At 38.4% G+C, this 14806-nt stretch overlaps 1 protein-coding gene across 3 annotated transcripts in view; it reads left to right on the forward strand.

The window, feature by feature from the left end:
* The first annotated feature begins 325 nt into the window (after window positions 1–325).
* Window positions 326–14806, forward strand: part of Ube4A (Ubiquitination factor E4A) — a 64865-nt gene continuing 50384 nt past the window's right edge. For all 3 annotated transcript variants that reach the window (XR_010949497.1, XM_067765539.1, XM_067765538.1), the window contains exons 1-3: window positions 326–1200; window positions 1266–1654; window positions 9365–10433. Coding sequence is in view for 2 of the 3 variants with exons in the window: in XM_067765539.1 (XP_067621640.1) it covers window positions 432–1200; window positions 1266–1654; window positions 9365–10433 (2227 nt within the window). In the remaining variant the exon portion in view is untranslated. The remainder of the gene's footprint in view (window positions 1201–1265; window positions 1655–9364; window positions 10434–14806) is intronic.

Genomic DNA, 14806 nt, shown 5'->3' on the forward strand with positions numbered 1-14806 from the left:
GATTAATATGTCAGTTCAAATTGTCAAAATCTGTATATTGGTGTTGGTGCGAATGGTATGGAATGGAAACATAAAACTTAGCAGTTTTTGTATGTGTAAGTAAAATGTTGCCAATGTGTTGGTTTCATTTTGAGTTTGCCATCTCCTTTTGACAATCCCTTCGACCATGGAATAACATAAATAAAATCAGCTGATGAGATGAGCCAACCTGTACATAATTGAACCATGTGTTTTAGCATTTAGGGCAGCTTTGAATTGCAACCCTTATCAAATCATCAGCTGATTGGAATTTTTTTATTTAAGACATGGCAACCCTTATCTGATTTGACATTTCTTTGTCGTAGGGATTTGGAAAAATTGTAATTTTTTCATTGAGGTACGAAATTAATTTCGTTGCGGTTTTACAATAAAAAATCAAAACTAAAGTTATAATGAACGCGGCGGAGATGAACCCCTTCGCTGCCTTGCTGAAAGAACCTAAAGAGGAAGATGGCTTCAAACAGGAATTACTCGAAAAAATTCTACTATTTACATTGCGTAAAGGTGCAGCAACCAGTCATGTAAATGGGCGCTCACTAATTACCATGGCCGATATAATAGTAACAGCTAGTGATGATTCGACAGTGGGCGAAGAACTACTAGCACATGCCATATTCGAGCGTTTAATGCTCAACAATCCACAAGAATATTTGATTAATGCAACCAGTGAAGGCGCTGAAGACAATGCAGCATTAGAGACTCGTGCCATTTGTTATCTGCATCGAGCATTTATTGCATGCGAAAATGCCAAGGTAGAGCTAACTACAGAAAAGGTTGCTTGTGAAAAAATACGCAATCTGATACTAACCAATGCCAGCACTTGCACACGTCAGCCAGAATTATTAGTTAATCAAAACTTGTCTACTCAATGGTTAAATGTTTTAGAAAATTCAGACTCCAATGATGTATTAACGCAAGAGTTTTTCATACAGACTGTGATTAAAGTAGCAGCTGAAGATGATCAAATCGAGGCTTTGGGCGCTTTAAAAGCAATATTTTATCCAATGTTGGCCGAAATACAAAAGCAGTTAATGACCGTCAATTTAATAACAATAAAAAATACTACGTTTTGGACGCTTGGTTATTTTGTAAGAGATAAGCGAGTTCCGCAGCTGGGTGAAGTGCTCATCGATTATACAACGCCTAATCCAAACTCAAAGGGTATGTAATACACAGGCATTAATGTGCTAACACATATTGAAACAAAAAAAAAACTGTTGTTGCAGGTAATGAGTACATGGATACACTGTTGGGACAATTACTATGTCTATCGATTATGCCTAAAAAATCAAATGGGCCATATGAATTTTTTAGTGAAATTACATTAGAAACGCAACACTCTGATCCATCCCTTTGGCAACTTATGTCCAACCATCAGGATGCAGTGTTTGCATTAATCAAACAACTTTTGATTTTAAGCGCAACAGCAAAAAAGAAGACATTACATTGGATTGCAAATTGCTTACATGCCAATACGTCACGTGGTCATTTGTGGAGCAGTATGAATTTACCTTTTGAACAGATGATGAATCAAAATGCTAGCGATTCCTTTATGATCGGTTTAACAGCAGTGCTGTTAAGACTTTGCACGCCGTTGTGTGAGCCAACTATGAAAGTATGTATGTCATATTCATTTTCTTTTTATAATTACACGAACGGACACTATATACGTTGTCCTTCCCAAATGATCATTTGCCTGCGTTATACAAACCGAATTTGGGCAGAAAGTATTATCGATGTTGATGGTGGTTGTTGTTGTAGGATAAAGACACTCCCGCGGGTTTGAGGAATGTTATCGATGCTGATGGTCCTTTGCCGGTTATAGGTCCGGTACGTTCCGATAACAAGCTGCTTCTCTCCTGTTGTTGTTCTTGTAGCGATAAGGTTGCTCCCCGAAGGCTATGAGGAGTGTCATCGATGTACCACAGCACTATTAAGGTACTAGCCCGACCATCTCGGCAACGATTTCTGTGGCCACATTAAACCTTCAGGCCATTCCCTCCCTCCCCACCCCCAAGGTCCATGGGGTCGCCAGAGCCTCGGCTGTTAAGGAAACAGGATTCGCCACGGATAGGTGAGGTTGACAATTGGGTTTGGAGAAGCTATATATTGCCCTGGCAACCTGAAAGGGTTGTGCTACACAGCCCCTTGAATCTGGTATTTTACTCGCCTCTTACAACAGGCATACGTACCGCGGGTATATTCTGATCCCCTAACTCCGACTCCTTTTGAATTTCTCTTACCTTATTCCCACCCCATTCCCTTGTAGCAGTTCTACCAGACAGCTTCCGCATAAACACAATAGGGAGAAACGGGAAGAACATCGATAGCTAACGAGTAATTAAAAAAACCAAATGTCATTCGTTTGTCCATCGTCCAGGAATTTTTTGTTATAACTTTTTAACAAAAGGTGGAGAAATGAAAATGTTTCCTGGACAAACGTGGACAAGCGATACACAAACGACGGGCATACGATTTAGCACAATAAAGCGAACAAAAAAAATTGTTGGGGTTTTTCCCGAAAAAAATAATATTTTTGTTATAACTTTTTAACAAAAGGTGGACAAAGGAAAAATTTTCCTGGACAAACGTGGACCAACGATTGACAAGGGAATGACATTTGGTTTTTTTAATCACTGGCAAATGGAGGTGCCAAATTCACATAGAATTTTTTGCTTTTGAAATAACTTTTTAACAAAAGGTGGACAAACGAACATTTTTCCTGGACAAACGTGGACAAACGATGAACCAACGACGGACATACGATTTAGCACACTAAAGCGAAAAAAATGTGGGCATTTTTTCGAAGAAAAAAAAAAATATTTTTGTTATAACTTTATAACAAAAGGTGGACAAGCAAAAATTTTTCCTGGACAAACGTGACAAACGATGGTCAGCGAATGACATTTGGTTTTTTTAATTACTCGCAAATGGAGGTGCCAACTTCACACACGTTTTTTTTTTTTTTTAAATAACTTTTTAACAAAAGGTGACAAACGTAAATTTTTCCCGGATAAACATGGACAAACGGTGGACAAACGACGGACATACCATTTAGCACAATAAAGCGAAAAAAAATTTGGGGTTTTTTCGAAGACAAAAATATTTTTGTTATACCTTTTGAACAAAAGGTGGACAAACGAAATTTTTTCCTGGACAAACGTGACAAACGATGGACAAGCGAATGATATTTGGTTTTTTTAATTACATACTCGCAAATGGAGGTGCCAACTTCTCACACGATTTTTTTTTTCTTTTTTTTTTTTTTGAAATACCTTTTTAACAAAAGGTGGACAAACGAAAAATTTTCACGGATAAACATGGACAGACGGTGGACAAACGACGGATATACGATTTAGCACAATAAAGCGAGAAAAAATTTAGGGTTTTTTCGAAAACAAAAATATTTTTTATTATAACTTTTGAACAAAAGGTGGACAAACGCAAATTTTTCCCGGATAAACGTAACAAACGATGGACAAGCGAATGAGATTTGGTTTTTTTATTTACTCGCAAATGGAGGTGCCAACTTCACACACGATGTTTTTTTTTTTTTAAATAACTTTTTAACAAAAGGTGGATAAACGAAAAAATTTCCCGGATAAACATGGGCAGACGGTGAACAAACGACGGACATACGATTAAGCACAATAAAGCGAAAAAAAATTTGGGGTTTTTTCGAAAAAAAAAAAAATATTTTTGTTATAACTTTGTAATAACAAAAGGTGGACAAACGAAAAATTTTCCTGGACAAACGTGGACAAACGATGGACAAGCGAATGACATTTGGTTTTTTTAATTACTCGCAAATAGAGGTGCCAACTTCACACACGATTTTTTTAACACGTTTTTATTAGCTTGGCCTGTATCAATGTAACGGAATCTTTGAGCTTAATTTTCACCGGTTTCTAGAAGTCTGATTAATTTGAAACTTTGCATACGTATCAAGGACCGATGACAACGCATTAATGTGATGGTGTGGTGACATAAGGTCAACGGCCATAAGGTCAATTGGCCTTATTACCACTTTGAATGGCCATAAGTTTGATTGAAACTTTGCACACGTATCAAGGCTCGATGACAATGCATTAATGTGATGGTGTGGTGACATAAGGTCAACTGCCATAACGTCAATTGGCCTTATTACCATTTTTAATGGCCATAAGTTTGATTGAAAGTTTGCACACGTATCAAGGCTCGATGGCAATGCATTAATGTGATGGTGCGGTGACATAAGGTCAACGGCCATAAGGTCAATTGACCTTATTACCACTTTGAATGGCCATAAGTTTGATTGAAACTTTGCACACGTATCAAGGCTCGATGACAATGCATAAATGTGATGGTGTGGTGACATAAGGTCAACGGCCATAAGGTCAATTGGCCATATTACCACTTTGAATGACCATAAGTTTGATTGAAACTTTGCACACGTATCAAGGCTCGATCACAATGCATTAATGTGATGGTGTGGTGACATAAGGTCAACGGCCATAAGGTCAATTGACCTTATTACCACTTTGAATGGCCATAAGTTTGATTGAAACTTTGCACACGTATCAAGGCTCGATGGCAATGCATTAATGTGATGGTGTGGTGACATAAGGTCAACGGCCATAAGGTCAATTGGCCTTACTACCACTTTGAATGGCCATAAATTTGATTGAAACTTTGCACACGTATCAAGGCTCGATGACAGTGCATTAATGTGATGGTGTGGTGACATAAGGTCAACGGCCATAAGGTCAATTGGCCTTATTACCACTTTGAATGGCCATAAGTTTGATTGAAACTTTGCACACGTATCAAGGCTCGATGACAATGCAATAATGTGATGGTGTGGTGACATAAGGTTAACGATAGTTAATTAAGTTATTAGTAAAATTTAATTAAATTTTTCGGGATCCTGCCATCTTCGCTGCTCTCGTCTATAATGCCAATGATCTGCCGACCCTTGGCAATTTCGGCGAAAGATCGCGTCCAGTCTCCCTGCGTCTTGGCCCTATGCGGTGCCGTGGGGTTGGATTCATCCATGGACGGCTGGCGTTTCGAGGTTTCATCACTCTCGACTACAACTTTTAAAATTACTTGAACTAAAAAATTAAAAATAAATAATAGTTTAAAAAAACTAAAAAAAACACGCTTTTATAGCTAACCGAATTAAAAAATAGAAAATAATTTTCAATTAAAAAGAGTTTATATAACAGTAGTAGAAGGTCAAACAATCATTTATAGTTAATCACCTCAAAATAACATTATAATAAAATTTACGTTATTAACAGAATAATTTAATTCACAGTAAAAAGCGTGGGGTGCTTGATATTGAATGTTACAATCATTCTATTGGCAACTATCTGAGAGGAAAGATATGAAATGTAGTCAAATGCACCTCACGCTTTTTATTCTGAATTAAATTATTCTGTAAATAACTTAAATGATTGTTTGACCTTCTACTGCTGTTAATAAACTCTTTTTAATTGAAAATTATTTTCTATTTTTTAGTTCGGTTAGCTATAAAAGCGGGTTTTTTTAGTTCTTTTAAACTATTATTTATTTTTTAAATAACTTTTTAACAAAAGGTGGACAAATGAAAATTTTTCACGCTTTTTATTCTGAATTAAATTATTCTGTTAATAACTTAAATTTTATTATAATTTTATTTTGAGGTGATTAACTATAAATGATTGTTTGACCTTCTACTGCTGTTAATAAACTCTTTTTAATTGAAAATTATTTTCTATTTTTTAGTTCGGTTAGCTATAAAAGCGTGTTTTTTTAGTTTTTTTAAACTATTATTTATTTTTTTAAATAACTTTTTAACAAAAGGTGGACAAATGAAAATTTTTCCCGGATAAACATGGACAAACGGTGGACAAACGACCGACATACGATTTAGCACAATAAACCCAAAAAAAAAATTGGGGTTTTTTCGAAAACAAAAATATTTTTGTTATAACTTTAGAACAAAAGGTGGACAAACGAAAAATTTTCCCGGATAAACATGGACAGACGGTGGACAAACGAAGGACATACGATTTAGCACAATAATGCGAAAAAAAATTTGGGGTTTTTTGGAAAAAAAAAAGAATATTTTTGTTATAACTTTGTAATAACAAAAGGTGGACAAACGAAAAATTTTCCCGGATAAACGTGGACAGACGGTGAACAAACGACTGACATACGATACAGCACAATAAAGCGAAAAAAGAATTTGGGGTTTTTTTGGAAAAAAAAAATATTTTTGTTATAACTTTTGAACAAAAGGTGGACAAACGAAAAATTTTCCTGGACAAACGTGGACAAACGATGGACAACCGACGGACATATGATATAGCACAATAAAGCGAAACAAAATTTGGGGTTTTTTGGAAAAAAAAATATTTTTTTATAACTTTTGAACAAAAGGTGGACAAACGAAAAATTTTCCTGGACAAACGATGGACAAACGACGGACATACGATTTAGCACAAGAAATCGAAAAAAAATGTTTTGGGGTTTTTTTCTAAAAAAAAAAAAAATGTGTTTGTTATAACTTTTTAACAAAAGGTGGACAAACGAAAATTTTTCCTGGACAAACGTGGACCAACGATTGACAAGCGAATGACATTTGGTTTTTCTAATTGCTTGCAAATGGAGGTGCCAAATTCACCTCTCTGAAGTTGGCAAGACAACTTTTACGTGGAAAAAAATTACCTATTGGGAAAATTACCGTGAATTTGCCGTAATTTATCTGTGAAACAAAAAAATTTGCCGTGGCCATATTTTAGAAAATACAGGGTGGCACGCCAACTTCACGTGAAGTTAGCGTTCCACCCTCAGAAAACGATCTTAGAGACCAGCTAGGAAAATAATTCTTGCACACGAATTTGCCGTAAATTTGCCGTAGATAAGTGGCATATTATATAATTTCGAAAAAAAAAGTTTACTTTTTTTTATGGTGCACCGCCAACTTCACGTGAAGTTAGCGTGCCACTTTTCGAAAACCACATTAGACACCAGTTAGGAAAATAATTCTTGCACGTGAATTTGCCGTAAATTTGCCGGGAATTATCCGTGAAACAAAAAAAATTTGTCAAAATACAGGGTGGCACGCCAACTTCACGTGAAGTTAGCGTGCCACCCTCAGAAAACCATCTTAGAGACCAGCTAGGAAAATAATTCTTGCACACGAATTTGCCGTAAATTTGCCGTAGATAAGGGGCATATTTTATAAATTCGAAAAAAAAATTTCAAATTTTTTTTATGGTGCACCGCCAACTTCACGTGAAGTTAGCGTGCCGCCCTCAGAAAACCACCTTAGAGGCCAGCTAGGAAAATAATTCTAGCACATGAATTTGCCGTAAATTTGCCGTAGATAAGTGGCATATTTTATAAATTCAAAAAAAAAATTTTCAAATTTTTTTTATGGTGCACCGCCAACTTCACGTGAAGTTAGCGTGCCACCCTCAGAAAACCACCTTAGAGGCCAGCCAGGAAAATAATTCTAGCACATGAATTTGCCGTAAATTTTCCGTAGATAAGTGGCATATTTTATAAATTCAAAAAAAAAAATTTCAAATTTTTTTTATGGTGCACCGCCAACTTCACGTGAAGTTAGCGTGCCACCCTCAGAAAACCACCTTAGAGGCGAGCTAGGAAAATAATTCTAGCACATGAATTTGCCGTAGATAAGTGGCATATTTTATAACTTCGAAAAAAAAAAACTTAAATTTTTTTTTTGGTGCACCGCCAACTTCACGTGAAGTTAGCGTGCCACCGTCAGAAAACCACCTTAGAGGCCAGCTAGGAAAATAATTCTAGCACATGAATTTGCCGTAAATTTGCCGTAGATAAGTGGCATATTTTATAACTTCGAAAAAAAAACTTAAATTTTTTTTATGGTGCACCGCCAACTTCACGTGAGGTTAGCGTGCCACCCTCAGAAAACCACCTTAGAGGCCAGCTAGGAAAATAATTCTTGCACACGAATATGCCGTAAATGTGCCGTAGATAAGTGGCATATTTTATAAATTCGAAATATAAAATATGCCACTTATCTACGGCAAATATACGGCATATTCGTGTGCAAGAATTATTTTCCTAGCTGGCCTCTAAGGTGGTTTTCTGAGGGTGGCACGCTAACTTCACGTGAAGTTGGCGTGCCACCCTGTATTTTGACAAATTTTTTTTGTTTCACGGATAATTCCCGGCAAATTTACGGCAAATTCACGTGCAAGAATTATTTTCCTAACTGGTGTCTAATGTGGTTTTCGAAAAGTGGCACGCTAACTTCACGTGAAGTTGGCGGTGCACCATAAAAAAAATTTGAAATTTTTGTTTTCGAAATTATATAATATGCCACTTATCTACGGCAAATTTACGGCAAATTCGTGTGTACGAATTATTTTCCTAGCTGGTCTCTAAGGTGGTTTTCTGAGGGTGGCACGCTAACTTCACGTGAAGTTAGCGTGCCACCCTGTATTTTCTAAAATATGGCCACGGCAAATTTTTTTGTTTCACGGATAAATTACGGCAATTTTCCCAATAGCTAATTTTTTTCCACGTAAAAGTTGTCTTGCCAACTTCAGAGAGGTGCCAAATTCACATAGAATACGCGTCTGCGATATGGCCGCTGAACTTAAAAGAAACACACTGGAAAAAGATGCAGGTCTGTAAAAACACCGCGCTGAGAGCTGCCACCGGCTATATTTTTATGGCTGCTAGACAGAACATGATCTACACAGTGAGGCGGGAATACTCCTCATAAAGGAAAGAAATGGAAGGCTGAACAAACAAGTTCTGTTAGATATTTACCTCGACATCCTAACAGGTGATTGATTGATGAGATCCCGCCTTCCTCGTCTCCTCAAACACTATGGAGAAAGCCGGTGCACAAGATGTCAGTCACTTTAACCACAAATGTATAAACAGGCCCTCAGCCTTATCTACATATAGACGACAAAGATTTATTCCTGCATTGGAGAAAATCAGCCTTCCCAAGGAGACACGCTTCGCTCTGACACAACTTCGATCTGCAAAAGGTTAAACTTTTACTTATCCAGAATCAATTGAATGTGGAACCAACGCTTCTAACACCCATGTCTCTCTAGTCCCACCCTACTGAAGCTGAAAGTTTCCTAAGACTCCCGTTAGAGTATATCGATGACAATTTGTGAGTGATTACACCTTAATGAAGAAGAAGCGAAACTTTTGTTGTGATACATTTACTTCCAGTTTTGAAAAAGAGATATCTGGCAGTCTTACTTTTAATATTGATGTTCTTCCGATCTCCATTCAATCTTATTAGAAATTCCTTTTTCAAATTTATATGTTTTCATCTCTGCAGGTTTTACTAGTTGATCCCACATATTGCGCTGTAGCTGATGCAGATCGTCAAACGAAACAAGTCAGCATGCTGAATGCCACCGAAGAGACTTGTCTACTACCCACTGAAGAAAATGAAACACGACTTGTAGCTGAGAAATTTAATTTTGTGACCGAACTATTCTATATGACGCATAAAGCATTTGAACTTGGCTATCGAGCTTGCATCGAACGTTATACCCGTATGACACGCGAATTACATAATTTACAAACTGCCTACCACGATGTTGCCCGAACTAATCCCAATAACGATTTAGCTAAAAATTTAATGCGTATGCTTAAAGAACAAATGCAACAATATTTATGTATGCGTAATGGTCTTATGGAGCCCATAAATGATACTCATGTATTAAAGTTCTTCGAGGCATCCGCAACTTGGCTTACAGAAATTGCTACAGTTAACGAAATGGAATTCGAAGCTGCCAAAGCAAAACAAGATTATGCGCCACATATACGTAAACAGCGTGAAATACCTGAAAAATTAGAATTCATACCATCATATTTGAAATCTGTACCAGAAAATGTTATCGATAATGTAGTGGCGTATTTGAGTTTTAGTCGACACTTTCCACCTGGTCAATTTATAGAGGTATATCAGTCGTCACATGATGCTCTATTCAAAATGATAATCTTGTTCATGGGCAGTGCTGAGCTCGTTAAAAATCCACATTTACGTGCTAAACTAGCTGAGGCGTTAGAGTTCTTGTTGCCCAAACAAATATCGGGTAGTATGCGTAATTCCTTTATAACGCATGTATTTGATAATAATGCAGATCGTCTGAAAGTCGTGCGTAGTTTATTAAATGTTTTTGTAAGCATCGAAATGACTGGACAATCTGTGCAGTTTGAGCAAAAATTTAATTATCGTCGTCCTATGTATGCTATTATGGAATATTTGTGGACAAAAGAGGATCAAGTGGAGTGTTTTAGAAAGTTGGCATTGGAAGCGGAACAAAATATGGAAGCTATTGAACCACCAATATTTCTCAGATTCATTAATTTGTTGATTAATGATGCAATATTTTTGTTGGGTGAGTAAAAGCGCTTAGCAACATTATGTTTAACTGGGAACTTAATCTACTGTACAGATACTTGTTGTGCAATTATCACCAAATTTTTCTTCCGCTACATACCCTACACCGAATCTAATTATGGGCCTCAGCAGTGCTTTCAACTGACTCTTTGGATGTTGTTGTTGTTGTTGTCCTTTGCCGGATATAGATCTGGTACGTTCCGGTAACAAAGCACCATTAAGGTAGTAGCCCGACCATCTCGGAAACGATTAATATGATCACACTAAACCTTCTAGACCATACCGCTCCCCACCTTCTATTTCCGTGAGGAGCTTGCAATCGCCAGAAACTCACCTGCTAAATATGAGTATGATACATTCATATTTGTAACAGGATTTCCCTCGCGTGAGGTTCAGTGCTATTGGTTCAAGTGTTGCTACCAACTATCTCGCTCTGCATCCGTTTAGCATCAGTTTGGGGGTACTCATTAAAGCTGTAATCCGAAACTGTCGCTTTACGTGACATTTCCCATTTTTTCTGCAGGGTTACTGTCGCTAACTTTTTATAAAAAATATGTATATGACAGAGTATCGAACGTAGCGTTCCTAACCCGGTTTTCACTTCTAAACATTTTTGAATTTCCTTTGCATATCCATCTATCTCCCCACTTCCATCTGCGACCTCTCTGGTATTCGATCTTCATCCTCTTATCCGTATTCGCATACATCTCCATCTTTCTCGCCTTCTATCTAGCCTCCTTCACATTGGTTTCCCTCACCATCTTCATTTTTTATTCCACTCTGCTAGTCACCTAAAATACCTGCAAGGCTTAAACAGCTCAGTACTTTGAATTTTTATTTTAATGTTTTTATTGTTGTATAACAAATTTTGAGGTTTCCTGTTGTTGCTGTTGTTGTTGTTGTTGTAGCGATAAGGTTGCTCCCCGAAGGCTTTGGGGAGTGTTATCGATGTGATGGTCCTTTGCCGGATACAGATCCGGAACGCTCCGGTAACACAGCCCCATTAAGGTGCCAGCCCGAGCATCTCGGGAACGATTTATATGGTCACATTAAACCTTCAGGCCATACCTCCCTCTTCATGAGGAGCTTGGGGTCGCCAGAGCTGTTAGTGAAACAGGATACGCCGCGGACAGGTGAGGTTGACAATTGGGTTTGGAGAAGCTGTATATATTGCGCTGACAACCTGAAAGGGTTGCGCTACACAGCCCCTTGAATCTGGTATTTTAGTCGCCTCTTACGACAGGTATACCTACCGCGGGTATATTCTGACCCCCTAACCCGCTGAAGAGTTTGCGGTTTCGTAGGTCCTACTTTTTGTTGTTGTTGTTGTAGCGATTAGGTTACTCCCCGAAGGCTTTGGGGAGTGTTATCGATGTGATGGTCCTTTGTCGGATACAGATCCGATACGCTCCGGTAACACAGCACCATTAAGGTGCTAGCCCGACCATCTCGGGAACGATCTATATGGCCACATTGAACCTTCAGGCCATCCCTCCCTCCCCACCCCCAAGTTCCATGAGGAGCTTGGGGTCGCCAGAGCCTCGTCTGTTAGTGAAACGGGATTCGCCGCTCGAAGGTGAGGTTGACAATTGGGTTGGAGAAGCTATATATTGCGCTACACAACCCCTTGAATCCCTAGGTCCTACTTCTTCGAATCCGGTTGAGATATCAAATTGAAATAAATACTTAATATCATATAACCGTATGTACATACTAGAGATATACGCCGCCGATAAACGCCGCCGCCGCCACCGATTAGGGTCGTTTTGCGCACGCCGTCGCCGAATGTCAAATATATCGGCGCGGCGGCGGCGTCCGGTGCGTTACTATATTTTCTACTCGTTTAAGACTGTTTAGGCCATTTATTGTTCGTGTCGCATATGGTCGAAAGTGGTATTAACAGATGCGCATCACTGCCAGTTATAAGAAACTAATTGCGGAATTTAACTCTTTCTAACTGTTCAAAAGTTATTTAAAAAACAAGCGTTTTCGATGTCAGCTTAACACGGACTTTGCATCACCCATTTCACCAAGTTATAAAAACAAAACACTAAAAGAAAAGTTATATAATAAACTAGCAGAGTACCCGACGTCGTTCGGGTATAAATAAAAGCATATAGACTAATATATTAGACTAATCCCAACCCCCATTTGTATGGGAGATGCCACGCCCCTTTTTCGCTATCTCCAATTTTTCCCAAGGGGGTAGGGATTAGTCCTCACCTAATTTCAGTCGTCTGGCTTTAATACTTTCAGATATATTGGCAACGAAAAATTCCAGTTGTATGGGAGGTGCCAAGCCCTTTTTTCGTCCCAGTGCCCAGTTTTTCTGGAGGGGGTTTTGGGGATTGGTCTCATATAACCACTTACCTAATTTCAGTCGTCTAGCCTTAATACTTTCAGATATATTGACTACGAAAAATTCCAGTTGTATGGGAGGTGTCACGCCCCTTGCCGAAAACTTTTTTATATAGCCTACCATAGATTGACGCACTCAGGGTATGTCATGGCAAAATTTCGTTCGATTCCATTCTGCGGTTTAGGCTGCAAGTCCAAACATACATACAGACATACTTTCACAAATATATAGTAGAGATTTATATGCTCACTTTGCATATCTTTTTTTTTTTCAAAAAATTAATAATGAACAATGAATTCAAATAAAATAACCCAAGGCGTTTCAAATTGTTTTCAAATTGCCCTCAAGTTGTTAAAAAAGCAAAAAAGGTGCCGATTTTTTAAAAAAATTGTATATTGCGATTGGCTGAAAAAATAAGCCAAATCAGTGATGCAAAATCCTTTAGTAGGTTCTAGGGGCATAAACACTCCTTTCAACTGATTCTTACCTCATACTTAAGTTGAGGATATATGTACGAATGAGAAGGTTTTGAAAAATCATTTGGGCTTACATTCAAAAATCTATCGTTTATTTGCTAAACTATAAAATAGCGTCTGAAATGTTAATTTTAATTTTCACACTTCATCCTTCAACACCAAAGTCTCCCGGTTTGACATAAAGTTGGCGGCCCTATCCAAAACTAGTCCCTTGGAGTGAATCACATTGATTATAGCCTATCAACCAAGTTTAAATATCACCTACATGTTACGGCTCCTTTTACAAATGTGAATACGTAGGCACATATATTTACCAGGTTAAGCTTTGTCGTTCGCAAGAACACTCATAGTGGTGAAGCAAAAGCTTTCCCAAGACAGTCGAACTAACTGTGTGTGCTATTACTTTAACGTAGTGGACAGTCGAACTAGTCTGAAAACTGAAGCTACGCGGTCATCCATAATGATCTCTTATATATTAAGGCCGGAAAACAGCAGTTAACATCTTTCAACTTAAAATCGGTCGACTTTCATTCTAAAATATCGTTTTGATTTAACGAAGACTATTGAAATAAATGATGTGAACACAAACGTCTGCAAACATTGGTCTACATTTTATCCAGGGTCCTTGTAAAAGTTTAATTATGTAGATGCGCCGAGTATTTTACGATTTTCACAGATTACGCAATGACTTCCACTTAGATTGCTTATGATTTCGAAGGCGGCGTCCTTGGCCGAATAGTCACTCCCTAATGTTTCAAGGTGTTTCTCTGGTGTAGCTCGGCAGCATAGCGCGACAAAAGCACCCGTTGGAAAGTCTTCGGAGCTACACTTAGAGCTTCTAGGAAGGTGACGTCGACGAAGGTATGAGTTCGAAGTCGCAGTCCTATAGCTGACATATGATGTGAGGGTCAGGAGCCGTGGTAGCGGCTGGTGGTCGGGATTGCTGTTGTTCGCACATCGGGAATTGTAGCTCTTAAAAACAGCCGAAAAACTGGAGGCGCCCTGTGCCACGGGAGTCATGAGTATTAATAGACCATTAATAGCAACCGTAAGTCGCCTTTGTGCGTGATCGCAAAGGATCCACAAATGATTTTAAGAAATAGTGTTCGCGACGATTATTAGGAGTTAACCCAAGGCGAAACTACGCTTTGCACGAGATATGCAAACAAAAGTGTGGCTATTTTATGTATCTCTATTTCTTTTCAGCAGACGCAGCACTACCAATTCGAAAGACCGGGGTTAGGTTCGAAGCCTCTCTGGAGTAAGTGAAGGAGGGGCAATCCCTCCGCAAGGAGCTACTCCTGAAAATTTTTGAACGGTCTGCGAGATCTTGAGGCAAAAGCCCCGGATCTTTCCGAAATGGCCAACACGTTGATTTCATTAAATACATACAAACAAAACCTTTCCTAAATACTATTTTTCAAAATAGAAAAATCAAGCTTTTTAAAGTGAAAATACCGGCGTACGCCGGCGCGCCGCCCACGCCACCGCCGACGGTATATAATAGAGCCTACGCCGCCGCCGCCGATAAAGTGA

The sequence above is a fragment of the Eurosta solidaginis genome, chromosome 2 (genome assembly GCF_040869045.1).
Source record: "Eurosta solidaginis isolate ZX-2024a chromosome 2, ASM4086904v1, whole genome shotgun sequence".
Classification (NCBI taxonomy): Eukaryota; Metazoa; Arthropoda; class Insecta; order Diptera; family Tephritidae; genus Eurosta; species Eurosta solidaginis.